At 48.7% G+C, this 20,200-nt stretch overlaps 2 protein-coding genes across 2 annotated transcripts in view; one reads left to right on the forward strand and one right to left on the reverse strand.

The window, feature by feature from the left end:
- The window catches only part of Sgpl1 (sphingosine-1-phosphate lyase 1), a 52,537-nt gene extending 40,447 nt beyond the window's left edge, over positions 1-12,090 (forward strand). Inside the window, exons 8-15 of the mRNA XM_059281716.1 lie at positions 1,705-1,793; positions 3,064-3,169; positions 4,024-4,122; positions 4,907-5,056; positions 7,503-7,741; positions 8,152-8,298; positions 9,106-9,226; positions 9,705-12,090. Of these exons, the coding sequence (XP_059137699.1) occupies positions 1,705-1,793; positions 3,064-3,169; positions 4,024-4,122; positions 4,907-5,056; positions 7,503-7,741; positions 8,152-8,298; positions 9,106-9,226; positions 9,705-9,845 (1,092 nt within the window). The 3' untranslated portion in view covers positions 9,846-12,090. The remainder of the gene's footprint in view (positions 1-1,704; positions 1,794-3,063; positions 3,170-4,023; positions 4,123-4,906; positions 5,057-7,502; positions 7,742-8,151; positions 8,299-9,105; positions 9,227-9,704) is intronic.
- Positions 12,091-15,354: 3,264 nt separating this feature from the next.
- Pcbd1 (pterin-4 alpha-carbinolamine dehydratase 1) lies at positions 15,355-19,363 on the reverse strand. The gene is made up of 4 exons (XM_059281971.1): positions 19,228-19,363; positions 17,288-17,419; positions 16,848-16,928; positions 15,355-15,896 (listed from the first exon to the last, which is right to left on the reverse strand). The coding sequence occupies exons 1-4, from the start codon at positions 19,228-19,230 to the stop codon at positions 15,798-15,800; spliced, it is 315 nt and encodes a 104-aa protein (XP_059137954.1). The 5' UTR covers positions 19,231-19,363; the 3' UTR covers positions 15,355-15,797.
- Positions 19,364-20,200: the final 837 nt, after the last annotated feature.

Consider the following 20,200-nt stretch of genomic DNA (forward strand, 5'->3'; position numbering starts at 1 on the left):
GCGGAGCTCTTGGGTTGCTGCTGTTCCCTTTCTCAGGTCTTCCATAGTAATGCACAAATGCAGCTAAGGACGGTCACACTGCTGCAGTGAAACCTTGTCTCTCCTCTGTCGTGGTGTGGCAGGGACCAGGAGGAAGGACGATGTCCAGTTCTGTCTCTCCTTGTGTCTAGACTTCTATAGAGCGCTCTCCTTGTCCCCCCCTCTCCCCTTAGTCTCCTTCTCTCTTCTGTCTCTGCTTCTCTCTGTGTGTCTGTCTTGATGAGCTGTTTTTGGTGAAAACGGGTTCACTGTTGAGAGAAGCAAGAAGATGGAGCCAAATTAAAGGGAAATCTTTAGACTGAACCTAGCTGTGGGTCCTGAACACTTCTGAGGCCTTTTTCTCCTGCTTCAAAATACCTTCTCCTTTTATTTATTATTTATTTATTGATTCATTTACCTCTTTCACAGTGGATAAGAGGGCAAATTCATACACTAAAAAACCAGATTACAGGTACGTGGTCTGGCTTGCATAAATAAATGCCACTGTGTTCAGCCACAACTGAAAGGGAATGTTTTGTGTTCTTAAACACATACTTCAAAGTGATCTTTCTATGTATTTTGAAGGAAGTTGATAGACACAAGTGGCTTGCGACCTCTGTTTTCTTACTCCGTAATTAAATTTCTGTCCCGAAGACAGGACACATGATGTGGATGGCTGGGAATTAGGGAATTTTTTGTTTAGGTCGTTGTCAGGCTTGGTAAGTGTGTAAGGCCTGGTGCTTGCCCAGCTTTCTACACAGCTGTCCTGGGGTCTCCTGTGACAACGCTGAGGTTTTAGGCTAGACCACAGGGCATTGTTGCTGATTAGCAGAGTTACTCTCAACTACTAGCAATCTGTCTGTCCAGCATAGAGATCTACAAACAAGGTTCCTGTGTCCTCATCCTGTGAGCTGTTTTAGGGAGGATGGTCACATGTTTTATGAAAAGCTTCCTGAGTCAAAAAAATTACTTAATTTTCCGAGTTAATCTTCTTCATAACTCTTTTTTTTTTTTTTTTTTTTTTGTTTTTTTGAGACAGGGTTTATCTGTGCAGTTTTGGTGCCTGTCATGGATCTCACTCTGTAGATTGGACTGGCCTCGAACTCATAGAGATCCGCCTGGCTCTGCCTCCCGAGTACTGGGATTAAAGGCGTGCGCCACCACTGCCTGGCCTTCTTCATAACTCTAGACCACTGGGATTCAATGGTATTTTTATCCTGTATGTAAATGTTAGGAAAGTTTAGTACTCATTCTTCATTCTATTTCTAATTAATGTATAATCCAAAATACAGAAAGTTTTACTTCTTATCAACAGATCTAATGGTGAACCCAAGAGTGTGTGACTCTTTACAGATGCTGAGTCTAAGATGAGATCCTACTGGCTCAGTGCTGGAGCCTTTGGCTTCGTAGGAAATTATTCAAGCTCAGCTGTTACTAAAAGATAGTGAGGTAATAGGGTGTGTTTATTGAACGTCAAGTTGAGTTTCCAAAGTGTTAATGGCTGGACACTGGCACACCCTGTAATCCCTGTGGTCTCTGACCCACACTGACCTTCTGGACAGTGTCTGCTCTGCAGCATTGCCCATGCCCTGGTCTGTTTCTGCATCAAACATTGTTAAGGTCAAAGTGGGCTGTACCTCCTGATCCCTACTCTTAACTTACTCCTGTCTTCTTTTCTTTGTGTAGATGACTTCTGGGGGCACAGAAAGCATCCTGATGGCTTGCAAAGCTTATCGAGACTTGGCCTTAGAGAAGGGGATCAAAACTCCAGAAATGTATGTATGTGTGTGTGTCTGTTTCCCCTCTGATATTGCCTGTTTTGGGCAATGCAGTGCCAACTGAGCCCAATCTGTTTGTCTGCTGCTTCTCTTCCTCCTACAATGCCAGCCTTCTCTCCCTGGCCCAGCCCCTCTACCTTATCCCTTCACATCTAGTAGTCTTCTGAGTGGAGCAGTTAGTTATATGAGCTTAAACACACTGGACACTGTTAGTAAGAATGGCATCCTTTTCCCAGAGGAGACAGCTAGAGGGCTGGCTACCTCTCTGAGTCCTCTGTCGTTAATTTACCCAGAACCTAAGGAAATTGTCCTTTGTCCTGTACTTCAGTGAATGTTTCTGAAGCAGCTTAGACTACCTCAAGTGCTCTGCAGGAACATTTCCCCCAGAGAGCTATTTCTAGAAGGAAGAATTTAAAAAAATTTTTTTTTTTTTTTTTAGGTTTAGTTACTATTATTGCTATTGGTGTGGATATAATTTTGGTTCTAGACCACCTTCTATACAGGGTACTGATACCATACCTTTTGGGCTAATGTTTTTGTTTTTTGTTTTTTGTCCAAGCATAGGTAACTAAGTAGTTTTTCTTCTGTGTCTCGTCAGACTGACTTACTTTGCCGAGGAAAACAACCTGGCTGCCATCCTCATCTTCACATGCCAACCTTTGGTGCTTGGCGCTTAGTCAGTGTAGAGAGTTTTCTCCCTTGAAGGAAACAGTAATGGCCAGAGTGGAGTAATGGGGATGTCTGGAAGCAAACATGTACCGTGGCTCTTTCTTCTTTGCACACTCTTTGAAAACGATTTGTAACCATGTAGGAGAGACAGAGTTGAGTTTTCCATAGGTTGGTGATCGGTCAGGGCTGGCGGGCCCCTCTGCCTGAGGCCTGGCTGCTGCTTCTGCGTCTCTGCTGGGCAGCCTTACTCTCCGAGTCTTGCTTCTCTCAGAGGTCCTCTGGACGGTCTGCCTCACACACCCTCATCTGAACCCTCTGTCTGATGGCCATTTCCTGTCTGGTGCAACTTAGGCTTTGTGTCCTTTTGTGTTCTGAGTTTTCCTTCCTCTTGCCTTTTGAACATTTTTAAATGTCCCAAATAGTAGGAAGAAATTGCAGAAAAATCAGTACGTCTCTTCTTGTTTACACCAAGAAAATATAAACATAGTAGTGTGAGGAAAAATGATCCGAATTTGAACTGGTGACGGTTGGCTGCAGTGTTCTCCTGGGTTCTGTTGTGCTCTCCGTTTCATTAGTCCCCTTTTCCCTCATCACCTAGTGTGGCTCCTCAGAGTGCCCATGCCGCATTTGACAAAGCAGCTCATTATTTTGGAATGAAGATTGTACGTGTCGCACAGAACAAGAACATGGAGGTGGATGTGCGGGTGAGTCCTCTGAAGGTTCAAGGGGCAGAACGTCACATGGACACCTCTCCAGTTGCACACAGATGGACTCCCCTGCTCAGACTAGAGCAGCCAGAGCAGAAACCAGACTGGCTGTGTGACAGCCAGCCAGGTTGCTGAGTGCTAAAAGGTGGATGATCTGGTCCCTGATGGTGTAGAGCCAGAGTTTACTTGCAAGTCCTTTACTTTCTTTCCTTCATTTGTAAGATGAGTATGGATGAACTTGCCCCAACACTCCCTTTCATGGACCTGAACATGTTTTTAGGTCTCACATATGTGTAGAGGAACTTTTCATTTTATTGAAGCTGTTCCATTATTGGAACTCGTGGGCTGCAAGGTTAAGTCAAGTTTTTTTTTTTTTTTTTTTGGTTGTTTTTTTTTTTTTTTTTTTTGGTTTTTCAAGACAGGGTTTCTCTGTGTAGCTTTGCGCCTTTCCTGGAACTCACTTGGTAGCCCAGGCTGGCCTCGAACTCACAGAAATCCACCAGCCTCTGCCTCCCGAGTGCTGGGGTTAAAGGCGTGCGCCACCACCGCCCGGCTAAGTCAAGTTTTTACTAAATCATCACTGGTGGATTGTGGGGCAGGGACTCACAGTTGGCTCCTTTGCCTCCTCGATCAGTATTGTCTGTTTCCATAGCGGTTGCGTTGCTCTCAGGTGGTGTTTCCGTGTGCACTTGTGTGCACCCTTCCTAGCAGAAGGCATCTTCCCAGGGTGTAGAGGCAGAGGAGGCCCTTGGGAACCTGGACTCTAAGCCAGTGGTCCATATTGTCCTTACAGTTGAAACACGAGCAGCGGTGACCAAGACTCTTACTTCTCTTAAACTCTAACTCCCTAGGCAATGAGAAGCGCCATCTCCAGGAACACAGCTATGCTGGTCTGTTCTGCCCCACAGTATCCTCATGGCGTGATAGATCCTATCCCTGAAGTGGCCAAGGTGAGAAATGTGGGCTGTGCCGATTAGTACTTAAGATAGATGTGATGATGCAGGGCTTTGTGAAGAGAAGGAGTTCTGACTTTGGGTTTGAACATATCAGGGATTGCTGGTACTCAGCAACCCTAAGGCAAGCCCCTGCACTCTTTTGGGAGTCACTGGCATCTGGGTTAGGAGAAGGGTAGTACATGACCCAGGCTGCCTTTAACCTAGGTGTTTTGAAATAGTACTGATTCTTAGATTCCTACCAGGAAATAATCTGCCATTAGGAACATGCCCACCACATAATGACTGAAGTAGGACCTTCCCTCTAGAGACTGTTAACTGAGAGCTCTGCTACTTCTCACATGATGGGGCAGGGGCAGGGGTAGGGGGAGCTTGAGGTCAAGGCATATTTAAATACAAATTACATGAAATACATTGCAGATGGACTCTTTTGAAGACTAAATATACATGAAAAATAAGATTTCATTTAAAAATGTTAAAAGTAACTATTTGGGGTCTGGGATTGAGGGTCAGTTGGTAGAGTGCACCCCAGGCAAGTGTGAAGCCTGGGGTTTGATCTTCAGCACCCCATAAAACTGGGCATGGTAGCATATGCTGGTCATCTGAGGCAGGAGGATCAGAAAAGTTCAAGGCCAGGCTGGAATACATGAGACCCTGTCTTCAAATAAATATATAAATAGCCACTTTTTAACACCTACGGGATATAGTTCAGAGTAGCCTATCTTTCCACTCACATCCTGCTAAGGGTTTATTTATATTCTCATATGTTCTTTTTAATTAGCTGGCTGTCAAATATAAAATCCCCCTTCATGTGGATGCTTGTCTTGGAGGCTTCCTCATTGTCTTCATGGAGAAAGCAGGGTACCCGCTGAAGAAACAGTTTGATTTTCGGGTGAAAGGTGTGACCAGCATTTCAGCAGATACTCATAAGGTGAGCCAAGAAAGTGACCAGTTGCTGACAGTTGGTGATTGTAGCTATTCTCCGCAGAATGAGTTGACTGAAACATTAATCTCCCCACACGTGTGCTGTCTTAGTTACAGTTTCTGTTGCTGTGAAGAGACACTGTGACTACGGCAACTCTTTTTTTTTTTCTTTTTGGTATTTTGAGACAGGGTTTCTCTGTGTAGTTTTGATGCCTGTCTTAGATCTCACGCTGTAGACGAGGCTGGCCTAGAACTCACAGAGATCTGCCTGGCTCTGCCTCCCGAGTGCTGAGATTAAAGGCGTGTGCACCACTGCTGCCCAGCAACTATGGCAACTCTTATAAGGAAAACATTTAATTGGGGCTGGCTTACAGTTCAGAGGTTTAGTCCATTATCATCATGGTGGGAAGCAGGGCAACATTCAGGCAGACGTGGTGCTGGAGAGGTAGCTGAGAGTTCTACATCTGGATCTGCAGGCAGCAGAAAGACGTGGCCTGAGCATCTGAGACTTCAAACCCCCACCCCAGTGATGTATTCCTCCAACAATGTCACACCTACTCCAACAAGGCCACACCTCCCAATAGTGCCAGTCCTCCCTATAAGCCTCTGGGGCCATTTTCATTCAAACCAGCACACATAGCAATGTATAAAGTAAAGTCTGACTCTTGTCTGTCGTCTGTAGCATGAAACTTAAAGAGTCTTATTAATAAAAACAAACCTGGAGCCAGGTATTGTGGTTAGTGCTAGAAGATCAGAGAAGCAGAACAAGCCACAGCCACTTCACCTTGCCAATTCCTCAGCTGATCCTGTTTCCTCAGACTGGATGCCTCTCAACTGAACTGTACTGCTCAAAAGGTTAACCAGCCTAGTTCCTGGTCCTCATGCCTTATATACCTTTCTGCTTTCTGCCATCACTTCCTGGGATTAAAGGCGTGAGTCACCATGCCTGGCTGTTTCCAGTGTGGCTTTAAACTCACAGAGACCCAAATAGATCTCTGCCTCCCAAGTGATAGGATTAAAGGCGTGTGCACCACCATTTTCTGGCCTCTGTATCTAGTGGCTGTTCTGTTCTCTGACCCCAGATAAGTTTATTAGGGTGCACATTATTTTGGGGGAACACAATCACCACAGTCGTCAGGTCAGCCGTGAGGTGGTGGTTACAGTGCAGAGATGACAAGTCATGGAGATCTGCCTTTGCTCATACCGGGCTAAGAGTATTTCCCTGTCAGCTGACTGTACAGCCAGGGCCCCTGTGCCCAAAGTCTCTGAAGTCTTAAGGTTATTGAAGGTGATGAGGATTGATACTGGAGTTCCTGAGCCTAAGTGACAGTATGCTAATAGCAGAATTCTTTTAAAAAAGAAACCTGTGTGTTCAGGAGCAACTGGTTCACAGTGTTTGATATGTCTGTGCTCGCCACCCTTGGTAGGCAGAAATGAAATCTGTCTTAGTTGGCAACTCTTGAAAGAATATCCAGGAGGCTGGAGAGGTAGCTCAGTGGTTAAGAGCACTGGCTGTTCTTCCAGAGGACCCAGGTTTAATTACCAGCAACCACATGGCAGCTCACAACTGTCTGTAACTCCAGTTCCAGGGGATCTGATATCTTCACACCAGTGCACATAGAGTAAAGTTAAATAAGTAATTTTAAAAAAAGAAAGTATATCCAGCTCTGGAGAAAAATCTTAATGGCTACAATGATATGTACCTTGTTTTGAGTATATTTCTAGAGCTTGTTTTAAACTAAATCATAGTGAAGACTTGTTTTTCAGACTCTAAAGTCTGTAAAAAGCAGTCTGTGTCTGCTTTACCACTGGAACAGCTCCTATGTCCTTTCCCTTTTAATGGACCACTTCTGTGTGGGTCTGGGAATGAAACCTGCAGGAATCGAGTTGCACAGTGTATTCCAAGATGGAATAAGTAGTTTTGCATTTGGAACACCAATATGTTCTTAAAAAGAAGTGTAATGTCGAGCAAAGGAGATGGGAATCAGCTCAGATTATAATTGGAGCTTCCAAATGACTTGGGTTCCATTTTTTTCCCCTGGCTTTTCCTAGAAATTTAGCCTTGTTTTCATACTAACATGCTGTCCCAGAGAAAGTTTTTTGTTTTGTTTTGTTTTTAATACAAGGTATTTATATAGCTCGGGCTGGCTTGAAACTCACTATGTAGCCAAAGATGGCCTTGAATTCCTGATCCTCCTGCTGCCTCCTCCCAAGTGCTGGGACTTTAGGTGGATGCTATTGCTATTGCTTCTCAGGGAAAGATTTTAAGTAAGGAAAGTCAAAGGCCAAGTGAGAGAGGGAGGAAGCCTAGTCTTAATTTTCCTCTGGATCTCAGGTTCTTACCCCTGACAAAGAGAATGCGGAACCCAGTGAGAACTCGGGCTTTGCTGTATGTGGCAGTGTGGACAGTTGCCGGACACGCCCACACGCTGACCTCTTTGTTCTCCCCCCAGTACGGCTATGCTCCCAAAGGTTCATCAGTGCTGTTGTACTCTGACGAGAAGTACCGGAGGTACCAGTTCTTTGTTGGTGCAGACTGGCAAGGTGGCATCTACGCCTCTCCATGCATAGCTGGCTCGCGGCCTGGTGGCATCATTGCAGCCTGTTGGGCCGCCTTGATGCACTTCGGTGAGAACGGCTATGTGGAAGCTACCAAGCAGATCATCAAAACTGCTCGCTACCTCAAGTCAGAGTATGTGTGGGAAACGGGTTCTGCTTTGTCTCTTGCTCCTTCTCCTAGTTGGCCCAAGGCATCTCTCTGCCTGGTCGCACACTCTTTGACTCCTTAACTGTCTCCTGATAGGCTGGGGTTTAGGCCAGCCCCTTACCAGATGGTGCGTGGGGAGGAGACACTTGCATTCTGTGCTGTGACTTAGGGGTGGGGTAGACTGGGAGAAGCCAGTGGTTCTGGATAGAGTTTAGGCCTTGAAATGTTCCTGATGTTCTGTCTGGGGTTTTGATCTCCATAAGGGTCGCCCATGCCAGCCTGGACTCTGGTGTAGAAGACTAAAGTCCCAGGAGAGCAGGCTGTGTTCATCAACTGAGATTAAGACCAGAGGAATGGATGTGGCTCAATTTCTTTTTTCATTTGCTTATTTTTAGACTGGAAACCATCAAAAGCATCTTCATTTTTGGGGATCCTCAATTGTCAGTTATTGCTCTGGGCTCCCACGATTTTGACATCTACCGACTATCTAATATGATGGCTGCTAAGGGGTGGAATTTTAATTACTTGCAGTTCCCAAAAAGGTAATGCTTAAAGCCTCTGCCCCTCCCTTCATTTCATGACCTTCAGAGCTGAGGTAGCAGGGTAACCTGATGTACGGAGTTCAGCCTCTAGAGCCCAGCACGTTGGCAGCCACTGGAGTTTGTAGACATAAGAAACAAAATGCTTTGCTTTAAGCTCTAGTCGAACTGGCTGCCAGCCTCCCGAGACAGGATGTCCCTTGTAAGGTTCCCCTCTGTTCTTTCCCTGGTCTCTCTGTTCTGTGATCCATCTTATCCCTAGCTGTCAGCTCGCTTCTCTAAGATACCGTTACCTGGGTGATGTGTATTTCACTCAAAGCCCTCTAACAGGTTCCTGATCACGCAGGCCTGCTTGTTCTCACACCTGAGGCCTGCCTTCCACAAGTGACAAGCCTTGCCAACCCCATCTTTCCCCAGAGTGAGTTAGTGCTTCTTAGGAGCATCGAAGTCCTTCAAGACCCAGCTCTATGGTTCTCTCCCCACCAGGGCTTACCCTCTAAAATGAAAGCCTCTTCCCCTCCATTGCACTCACACATGTGATTTAAGGAGCCACCATGGACAGTTTCTGGGATGGGGACAGGAGAGAAGAGCCAGCAGTGTTCATTTTGTTACGGTGGCTCTTGGTCATGCTGAAGAATCTGATCGTCTCTCTTAAAAACTCATGGATCTGACAGCCTGACCCAAGGGCTGGGAACAGCAACAGCAGCAGCTTGGGGAGTCAGCCAGGGCACCCCTCCCCCGGGGTGGCTTTATTCTAGGGTTCCCTTCTGTCTCAGAGTCTGTCCTCTCTCTCCCTCTCCTCTCCAACAGCATCCACTTCTGCATTACGTTAGTGCACACTCGGAAGCGAGTGGCAACCCAGTTCCTGAAGGACATCCGGGACTCGATCACACAGATCATGAAGAATCCTAAAGCGAAGACCACAGGAATGGTAAGGATACCCCGGCCTCCCCACTTAGAAGTATCAGGAGTTGTGTGGGCACCTGAGATAATCAGACTGTTTGGAGTGTGTTTCTGCCTCAGGTCAGTGTGCCCAAACTCTCCTCCACAGTTAATGTTGTTGCTGGTCCCTCCCTCCCTTGGCTCTCTATCTCAGATGAGCCAGAAAGCAGAAGCTGCTGAACCGAAGCAGGGGTGCTCTTGCTCTGTCTGTTTGTAAAGAAACTTTTGACACAGAAAAGGCAATGAGCTCTTTAAAAACAAAACAAAACAAAACAAAAAAACCCAGTAAATCCCATAGAGTAGTTCTTTTACTTGGGAGGGCAGGCTGGAAAGTACCTGTGAAAAATCTCCCGCGGCAGCTGCTTTTCTGATGGAGAGATAGGATGCCTGGGCTAGGATGGGGCTGGGTGCAGATGAATGGCGGCTATATTACACTACTAATAACACGTCCTTGGTTGGATTGGCAGGGTGCCATCTATGGCATGGCCCAGGCAACTGTTGACAGGAACCTGGTTGCAGAAATATCCTCCGTCTTCTTGGACAGCATTTACAGTACGGACCCTGTGACTCAGGGCAGCCAGATGAACGGTTCTCCAAAGCCCCGCTGAACTTGGACCCTTGTTAGTTCCATGGAGCTTTAGGCCTTCAGAAGGTTCCTGGCATTTGGAACAGACCACACACAACTTGACGTCTGGACCTGCTCCTTAGAGCACAAATACGATAAACCATAAGATAGCTTCAGCCTCAGGACTCCTTTTGTTTCCTTTTGTGGCTTTGAATGTGAAGACCCTGAAGGATTCCACTGCGTAATGAGTCTGCCCTGGTTATAAATGTTACCCTAGGAATTGTTTTAACCGGATTCTTCTCTAACGTCTTTAGCATCATCTTCCCTTAATCATCGTGCGGTGGCTCTGATCTGTCCTGATTGCTTAGGGAAAGGGTGAGATAGCAAGAGGGTGTCTTTGCTACCTCAGCCGAGTGTTTTGGCTGTCAGGCAGGAGGCATTTATGTACTGTGTTCCCCAGGTGGGTGTTGCTGTGTCCCAAGCAGGAGGTGAACTCAGCCTCTGCTTCAGGAGATGTCACTTGTCTCTCAGGACCGCTTGCTTCCATGGCAGCCTGTTTTACTTTCCCCAGCACAGGCGGGCCAGGTCATTGGACTCTCTTGTGCATAAGTGGAGCCTGTTCCCTTAGCAGGCTTTGAAGTGCTCCTTTGTCTTCTGTGCACGACCATGGTTGCTGCCGCCGTCTTTGGAGAAGCCTGTTGGCAGTGATACTCCCTTTGTTGGTTCTTATCTCTGTAGGGTAGGAAAAGAACATGTTTTCAGAGAATCTCGGGCTTTCCGGCTGCGGTGCCGCCTCTCTGGAGTAGGGTAGATCATGCCTGAGCCCTCTCCTGGGCCTGATGAGCCGAAACCAGACCCTTCCCCATGTTTTCTTGACTAGCAGTGTAGGTCAGCACCTATGCACCCATGTGGGCAGTGGTCCTCCCCTTCCACATTGCCTTAATCTATCATGTAATGAGAATCTGTTTTGATTGAAGGAAGCACTCCCCAAGTGCCCTTGACTTTCCTCAGTGAGTGTGAAGATGTGCAGGGGACACTTCCTCCATCAGTGTGTTCTTCCTGCCCTTCCCCCCTTACTCAGCTTCCAAAGGTACGATGGCATTTGAGCTTCAGGTACTGGATGTTCCTCAGCCCCCGCTAAAAGGAAGCAGCATAGGACAAGAGAGGTGTTTCGGTAGAAAGGCATGGCTGCAGCCATTACACCTGGGGCCTGGGGTTCCTTCCTAAGACCGATTGCTCAGGGTGATGCAGGGACAGGACCAAGCCCTGTGCCAACTTGCTTCTCCCTTCCAGGGATGGGGCCTGTGATGTCGGCTGAGCCCCTGTCCTGCTCTGATGATCATACCCATGTGCCTTTCTCCCCAGCAGTGAGTAGTAAACTTACTCCTCACCCAGGCCCTGGCAGAAATGGACCAGTCTTTGGGGTGTGTCTGTGTTCAGGACAAGTCAGCAGGAGCCTTGCTCTGTTCCCTCCCCTTCTCAGGGATTCCTGAGTATTCAGCCTGAGTATTGCTGGCTGCGAGAGTCAAAACCACCAGGCTCTTTCTCCCCCTCCTTGGGAAGTGTTCCTCAGCACTGTTCTGACCCCATGACTGTTAGTAGCTGGCTCGTTGCAGGGCAAGTGTGTATTTCCACTTCCATTTCTGTGTGCTCTGCAGTGCGCTGTGGGGTCCAGGGATGGTTGGTGTTCTGATGTGTCAGAAAGAGACTTCCAGTGGTTAGAGCTTTGCAGGACTCACGTCTGGGCCTACAGTGTGTCATGCTGGAGAGGACCAGGGACCACCCAGCAGGCACCACTGGCTTGCCAGAGGCTAAAATGGAGAAGCAGGTCCTCTTAGTCTCAGAGGAACCAGGAATGGATCCACCTCCCTCCTTTGTGACAGCACTGGTGTGGGGTGATGGTGTTTTTCAGAGGGACCTGCTGTAGCCACTTTATGATTAGAAACTTTAGTGTGACTCCAGGCTTCCTTTCACTGTGTGTGTGTCTTTGTGTGTGCATGCCGTGTTAGCTGGTGTTGGGTGGGTAGGATGTCTAGTATCATGTGGCTTAGGTACCACAGTAGCTTCTGCAAACACTGTACTGTCTTGTTTCTGTATTAGACGTAGGTAGTACTGTGAATATACTGCCATGTCACTTTTAATATTACCAGTTTTATACTTGGAAAATGGTACTTGCCTCTTTGAAAACTCTGTTGTCTTCTCTAACCTCCCATCATCTCCATGCCCTTTCCTGACTGCAGCAATAACTCTTAAAAAGCAATTGAATCATTAAATATCCCAAACTGTAATTATTGGATGGTTGCGTTATTTTATACAGATCACAAGTACAGCAGGTGCTGAATGGGAACCTGGTGAGCAGTCCCCCGTCCCATCCCCCTGCACCTCATCCCTGGTGGCGGTATAAGTGGCCTTCACGTCCAGGCTGCTGCGGGTATTGCTTCGTATGCTGTGAATATGTTGACACCAGGCACTTCAGCAGGGAGCTTAGGTGTCTCCAGGAACTGCTGTTATGTCTGTCGGGAGGTCTATAGTCCTAGCCCTTAGTTCTCTGGGGCCTTGGTCCTGACCTCTCCATCCACTTGTTCCAGAACATACTGATGGTTTAGCCGTCTGGGTGGTCCCCCACCAGCTGGACAACGTGGATCTGTCCAGTCAAAAGTCCATTATTTGGTTTGGGGGCCTGTAACACTCCTGGTTAATGAATGAGTGCTGGGTGTCACATTCTGTTCTGAGTAAGAAAGAGAAGGCCTCCCACAGTTCAGGTAGCCCAGCTTTAACACCAACGAACTTTCAGCACATTCTAACTTTGACAGAGTGAGGGCAAAGAATGTTATCTTTTCTGTGGTTCCTGACAAATGGCCCAGATCCCTGGTCACCAGAAAACCCTAAGATTGTCACTGGTGCTCTCGAAGATGATCAACAGTATTTGTGTGTGTGTGTGTGTGTGTGTGTGTGTGTGTGTGTGTGTGTATGATGATCGATCACAGTACACCCTGGGCACACCTGGCTGAACTCACGAAGAGCAGCTGGGATGCTGATGGCTGCATACCTTTTTGTCTTTGGTGTGCTTCTTCTCTTTTCTTTTTTTTTTTTTTTTCCGAGACAGTTTCTCTTGTGTAGTTTCAGTGCCTGTCCTGGAACTCACTCTGTAGCCCAGGCTGGCCTTGAACTCAGAGATCCGCCTGGCTCTGCCTCCCAAGTGCTGGGATTAAAGGCGTGCGCCGCCGCCGCCGCCGCCGCCGCCGCCACCACCACCACCACCGCCGCCCGGCTTTGGTATGGTTCTTGATGGTACTGAGTTGCCTCAGCCATACCCAGTGGTGACAGACGCATTGGCAGGCCTGCTCTGATGGCCACCAGTTACAGCCTGGGTGGGCAAAAGCCAAGCTTTGGCAGCATATCTCCCCCCCCCCCCGCCCCGCCCCCATCCTGGGTATTGGACCCAGGGCCTCTTGCACAGTGGGTGAATGTCCTACCACTGAGCTATGTTCTGGCCCTTTTTTATTTTGTATTTTTAATTGTGAAGTAGATTCTCACTCAGTTGCCCAGACTAGGCTTGAACTTTTGATTCTCCTGTCTCAGCCTCCCAAGTAGGTGGCTTTCAGGCCTGTGCCATCAGGCCCCAGTTCGACAGCCTTTTCTTGCTGTGGAGATTCAGGCCTTCCTCTTGGGATTGCGTGTGACTGTCATTCACCCCTTCTGTGCTCAGCACCCTCCCCTAGAACTTCAGTGACCCGGGTTGATCTGGAATAAAACCAGTTTCTAAAAGCTGTTGCCTGTCATTTGTAGATAGATGTGCCTCATACAGACGGGGAGCCGCCTGGGTTGGCGTTCATTTTCAAATCCAGATCTATGTTAAGTGGACTAGGAAGGCCATTAACAGCCTAGCCCGGGCCTCCATGTTTCCTATCTTTACCCCATGTTAGATCCAAGCACACTTGGGAACATTGTCTGAAGTGGAACAGATGATGTCACCGTCTGAGTCTGGGTGGTCTTGATGTTAAGCTGTGCAGACAGATTGCCATTGCGTTACTAGCGTGGGCTGGGGAGGGCCCAGCAGCCCTCCCAACAGCATGCTCATGTCTCAGTGCCACACTCTGCTTCTTCTGGCTTTGGGTGGGGGTCGGGGGTCGGGACCAACTTATCTAGGCTAACTAGGCTCCAGGCCAGGGGTCCTAAGCGAGGACTACAGTGTCTCCTGGGTGTCTTATGGCATACACACGGGTGTAGAAAAGATAGGGCTTGGCTCCCATTCGCATTTTGTCACTTGGGCATTTTCTACCCTTGGGAATTCCTAGCCAGGGACCTGACCTGTGTGAACTATCCTTAACTGCTCCAGTAGTAAATAGCCCATTAATTCCTCCACCACCTTGTCCTTCCTTTAGAGTAACAGCAGTCGAGCCCTCTGCTAAGACTGAGAATTGCAGAAACTCGGAACTGGAGGTCTTAAGATGTTGGTTTCTGATGTAGGCCAGTATATTAGAAACTGTCTTGGAAATGACCATTCTACACAGAAGGGGATTTGGGGTAAGGAACTGGTTCCAATGACAATGGAAGCTGAGTTGGCTAGCTGGAGGAGCAGTTCCAGCCTAGAGCTCAAGACCCGTGAAGTCAGGAAAGTACTGATAATCCCAGCTGAAATAGGAGTCCAGAGTTCTATTGGAAGAAGGATAGGCAGCCTTTCTTGCTCTATATAAGCCTTCAGCTGATTGAATGAAGCTCACCTATATCAGAGCAATCTGCTTTACTAAGGACCAACTCAAAGCTTAACCTTATCCAGAACCCCTCTGCTCCAGCACACCCAGAATCCTCTTTGGTCAAATGTCTGGCACCCCGTGGCATATCTAGGTTCATTCGTACCCAATTAACCATGATAGCAGAAGGAACAGTTGCGTACTGCCTTTCTAGACGTAGCTTCACATGCTGTTTGCACATATTGCCCTATTCCGATGCCCATCAGCAGTTCTGGTCTCTGGTATAACCGGCATACTCCTTCCTCGGCATTTGTTACTTTGCTGTGTCCCCATAGCTCATCTTGTCTGGTAACTGGTGGTTTTCCTGCCTCGTTACCCCACATGATAATGAACCTGAAGGCAGAGTACTCTGCGCCCTCCCTTTACCCAGTACCTTGACCCTACCTGGGTGCCCGCACCAGTCAGTGTTTCAATTGCATTTTGGCTGGGGACAGGCCCATGGCCTTGGTGAGATCATTCCTGTTAACCGCGCATGTGCAAAGCCCTGGGTTTGATCCCCAGAGCCACAAAACCCAGGGAAAAAACCCTCAAAACTAAACATGGTTGTGCCAGGGTGGTGGCAGCGAAGCACACCTTTAATCCCAGCCCTCGAAAGGCAGAGGCAGACGCATTGCTGAGTTTGAGGCTAGCATGGTATACAGAGTGAGTTCTGGGATAGCCAGGGCTACTAGCAAAACCCTGTCTCGAAAAAACAAACCAAAAACCAAAACCAAAAAAAAAAAAACAAAAAAAAAAAACTAAACATGATTGATTTCAGTTTGGCATGTCCTGTGGAAAAGAGGGTTCTAGAAGTTGAACCAATGGACAGCATAGTTTTATTGGAGGAATAAAAGCATGTTTCCACAATACAGTGGGGCTTGTTTTAGTTGTGGGGTCTGAGATTGAACTTTATGTCATACTTTAACACCGACACTTGGAAAATGAACTAGAAAGGGTGGACCAGGAGCAAGATACAGCATGGAAAGAACACTACAGCTACTGGGAAGCCTATGGAGAAAGGAAGACCCTATTCAAATTAGGGTAAAAGGACAAGAGTCCCAATGAGCAGAGTGACACAGGGAAAGGTCTCAGTTCCTGCTGTTGTCATTGACACCGACATCTTTCTGCACAGGGACTCATCCCGAAATGGAGGTGGTGTGCACTTCAAACATCAGGGACGAAGGGCCAGCCTCCTTGGTTCCCTCCCTAGGTTCCTTGTTCGGTCACCCCCCCACCCTCAGGAAATACGGAAAGGAGCAGATCTATGTCATAGACACAGCGACTTGTTCAATGAAGCTGGCCAGGTTTATGTCCCGTTCCGAGAGACCAGCACACTCGTGGGTGCTCAAGGTGATATGGACCTGAAGGAGAGAAGAGCAGAAGTTCAGAGGTAGGCAAGTGCGCTCCCTGGAAGAGCAAGAGGCCTGCCAGCCGTGCTCCCAGCTCCACCAGGGCCTGCAGGGTAATAGCTAGTCACTCTGAGTCCTTCTGAGGACAGGAACTGGCTGCTAGTCATTTCTGAAGACAGTAGCTGGTCCCTTTTCCTGACGCTCTAAGAAAGGTGTGCAAAGCTGCTTACACATCATTTTCCTTGGATAGTTTCCACAATGAAGGATGACCTCAGTAATAGGATAAAACATTGGCAAGCCAGATATCAGGAGCAAAAAACGAACAAAAGCCAGGGGCCAGCAAGATGGCTCAGTGGGAAAAGACGCTCTCCAATCGGCCTGACAACCTGAGTTCAACCTCCAGGACCCACAGAGACCCGACTCCCACGAGTTCTCCTCTGACTTCCACGTGCACAGCATGTCTGTGCCCATACACATACACTAAACAAATGTTAAGACAAAAGTTAAAATCAGAACCGAAGGTGGGCTCCTAAACACATCCTTCATGTTTTTATGAACAGTCCAGCGGAGCTCTTAGCCTGTTCTTAAGACAGTCTAATTAGCTGGCACAGACAACTGAGTTCCATTTATTGCTCTCCCGTTCTCCCATCTAGAAGAAAGCCATTGGTGCTGCTAACAGTGGGTATGCCCTTCCTTTTGGCTTCACTTCCTGGCTTTTGCCTTCCTAATGTCTGGCCACAGTCGTTCCAAGTGTTTTAATTTGCACTTCTTATCAGCAGTGAGACTGGCTGTCTTGTGGGGAGTCTCTGTTGGCTGTAGGATGGAGACAGACAGAGGTGGGCATCAGCTTATTGATGAGGAAGGGTCCAAGAGCACACCTTCAGGAAGACTTGGGGTTCTGAGAGATGTGCAGGGCGGGGCAGAATGGGGGTGGGGGTGGGGGGAGGGGACAGCTTCACTCACCTTGTTGTACACGTTAAACCACTCGGGGTGGTGGTCCAGCTTTTCAGCCTGCAAGGCCACTCTGGTCATGAAGCCAAAAGCCTGATCAAATGAAGGAAGACCCAGACCTCATCATGACCTAGATAGAGGAGGAGAGCTTCCAGGGAGCTCTAATCATCTGCCTTGTAACATCCTGCCCCTGATTCTGATGTTAGAGTTACTAGCATCCTCAACGTGGTACAAGTGGCATGGGCTGTTAGTATTTGCCAGTTTTTTGCTGTTTATTAAAGCGCCTTCAGAAAGACATACACTTAACTGTCTCCTCCAAAGACTTCGAGTTCCAGGAAGGCAGGGTCCAAGGCCCTTCTCTCTGCAGGTCACTTGGAAATGTATTTCCCCTCGGCTAACAGGACATGGCATAAACACGGAGTGTGGCCTGGTAAGCCCCCCACCCCACATACCCTGTTGAAGTCTTTAAAATGGAACTGCTTGAAGATGGCGTCTCGGCCTTCCAGCTCACTCCATCCCACGGCCCTCAGGTTTGGCAGCAGCTGGTCCCGCTCCTCAGCACTCAGCCTGTGTGCCTTGCCAGCCTAGAAGGAGAGCAGAGGCCCCAGGGCATTCCTACTTTAAGTCAAGAACCTGCCCCAGACCTTTGGGAAGAATTTAGCCGGTGCTGGCTGCTGTGGATACAAGCGCCCTGTAGCAAGCAGCAGGCCTTTAGGTTTTCAGGGAAGCACCCTGCCGGCAGGTGGGGTCTGGGCTGGTTTACTGATAGGCTCTTGGGTCCTATTTTTTTTTGCTTCGGGGTTTTGGATTGGTTGGTTGGTTGATTGTGCTGTATGTGTTTGTGTGGGTGGGTGCATGTTATGTGCATGCATGTGTGTGGAGGCCAGAAGACAACCTCAGATGTCATTTTCAGATATTATTTGCCTGTATTGTAATTAAAAAATTGTTTCATTAAAAGTTTTATTTTATGTGTAAGGGTGTTTTGTCTTCACATTCTGGTGCCTGAAGAGGCCAGAAGAGTGTGTTCAGTACCCTAGAACTGGAATCACATGCAGTTGTGAGCTGTTAGGTGAGTGTTGGGAAGCAAATCCAAGTCCTTAGGAGTAGAAGCCAGTGTCCTTAACCACTGAACGACTCTCCAGCCCTGCCCCCTTCTCCCCCCGTATATTTTTAGACAAGTTCTTCCCCAAGTAGACGAAGCCAGCTGGCCACTGGGCCTCGGAGATCCATCTGTCTCTGCCTCCCCACTGCTGGGATTACAAGCACAAAGTAACGTTTAAAAAACATTTCCTCGGGCAAAAAGACTTGTATGACAGGTTCCAGGCCAGCACTGGGGCTTACAGACCCATCACTGGTGTGTGTGTGTGTGTGTGTGTGTGTGTGTGTGTGTGTGTGCGCGCGCGCTCTCAGAAACAAGGGGCTCCACCTCATCACTCTCCTGCACTGACTAGGGAAGGCTGTAGAGAAGGCAACAGAGATCTGCACTGTGGTTAACAGGGAGGTCTTTCCAGAACCGGCCCTTCCGATGGCTGATAAGCTGGGCCCTTGTAACCAGGCAACCAGATAGCAACAGGGCACCAGAACCCATTGTTTTTGTTTTTACCCCCTTGGCTCCCAAAGGAGTGGTGGGGACAGGTGAACTGGTGGGATGTAGGGGAGGTGTGGGGGAGGAGAGGGTGGTCTCTTTAGAGTTTTCCAGAACCTCCAAATTTAGAACGACAAGGCACTGAACTCTGGGGTCAGAGGGGTAAGGACCTTGTTTACTTAGCAAAGCTCTGTCAGCCTCTGGCAGTGTGGGCTGAGGGATTACTGATTATCCAAGTCTGTGCCTTTGGTCCCCAATGACCCTTCCCAGGCCACAGCTGCCAAAACACCCTCCCATCCCCGACTACTCCAAAGTGGGTGCAGAGAATTGCTCTGGTTGCTAAGAGTTTCAGGGTCTAGCAGTTCCAGGGGCGCCCCTTTCCAAAGAACCAAAGATCTTGACCTACCTCCACACCAAGGTGGGACACAGAATCCCAGCTAGGTGCTAGGATGGGGCGCAAGGCCGGGGGCAGCACTGGGGTGCAGAGAGAACTGAGCCCCCGCCAGATCCGGCACCACAAGGGACCAGCTAGCCTGTAGGGCCAGGACTGCGCCATGGAGACCCGCCTTCCTGCCACACCCCGCCCAAGCCTGCCAGCAGACAGGGCCTGGAGTCGAGACAGGCCAGGCTCCAGTCTCTCCGGGCCCTCTACCACCGCCACCTCTCATATCTGCACCCCTGCGCCCCCGAGGGCGGCGAGGTGACCCTAGCCTTGGCGCGATGGCGCTGTCTGCACCCTCAGCATCGGAGCCCTCGCCCTACTTCCCGATCCCCGCTCAGGGTCCGCCATACCTCCCGAGCGCTTACCATGTCCAGCCCGGTAGCAGGTGGCGGCAGAGAGGGAGAAGCAGTCGGCAGGCAGCAGGCCACCGCGGGGGCGGGGCAGAGATCCGGCTGCCGCGGGTAATAATTAACGTGGGTCCTCCTTGCTCCACGCCCTTCGAGCGCTTTCTATGCCCTGTGCTCTTGTGAGCACGGCTGCGTGATGGGCTCCAGGGCAAAGGCTTTGGCACCTCGCTCTGCTGCCTGTCTTCTGGAGGACTGCTGGAGTGCCAGACTGCCTGACCTGTTGTTATATTAACAACGACAACGACAAAAGCCACCCAGATAAATGTGACACACACTGAATTGCACACATGTGAAGTGCACCGTTGTAATCGCCCTGACAGGAGACAAGATATCTAAAGGGAGACACTGTGTCCCTCCCTTGGGGCTGGCTGTCAGGCTACTCAAACAGTGGACCCCAAGAAACCGGAATTTCCCTAGGAATCTCATGTTAGGAGAAGGAAAAGGCTGAGATCTGGTGCCAGCCAGAAGAGAAACTTGTCTGCTGGAAAGATTTCACACCGTTGACAGCTTGCCAGACCACCTTGAAGGTGATCACACCTTGGCTACAACGGCTTAGTTAGGCGGTCCTCCTGCCCTCTATTTAAAACTGAGCCTTATCTCAGAAGATGGGCTTGGAGGATCCTGGCCTCTTCGTTTCTCTTTCCCCGTGTGGCCATATTGAACACATCACCTTGTTCTGCATTCCACTATTTTAATTTTCAAAAGGGTGTATTGTATGTATGTATGTATGTATGTATGTATGTATGTATGTATGTGTGCGTGTGTGCGTGAGTTTATGTGCACCCCATGCACGTAGGTGCCATGGAGACCAAAAGGGAGCACTGGATCCCTAGGAACTGGAGTTACATGCTGTTGTGAGCTAGCTGCCTGATATGGGTGCTGGGAGCCAAATTCAGATTTTTCTGCACTCTGAACCTCTGTGCCCGCCATC

This window comes from Peromyscus eremicus, chromosome 16_21 (assembly GCF_949786415.1).
Source record: "Peromyscus eremicus chromosome 16_21, PerEre_H2_v1, whole genome shotgun sequence".
In the NCBI taxonomy this organism is placed as follows: domain Eukaryota; kingdom Metazoa; phylum Chordata; class Mammalia; order Rodentia; family Cricetidae; genus Peromyscus; species Peromyscus eremicus.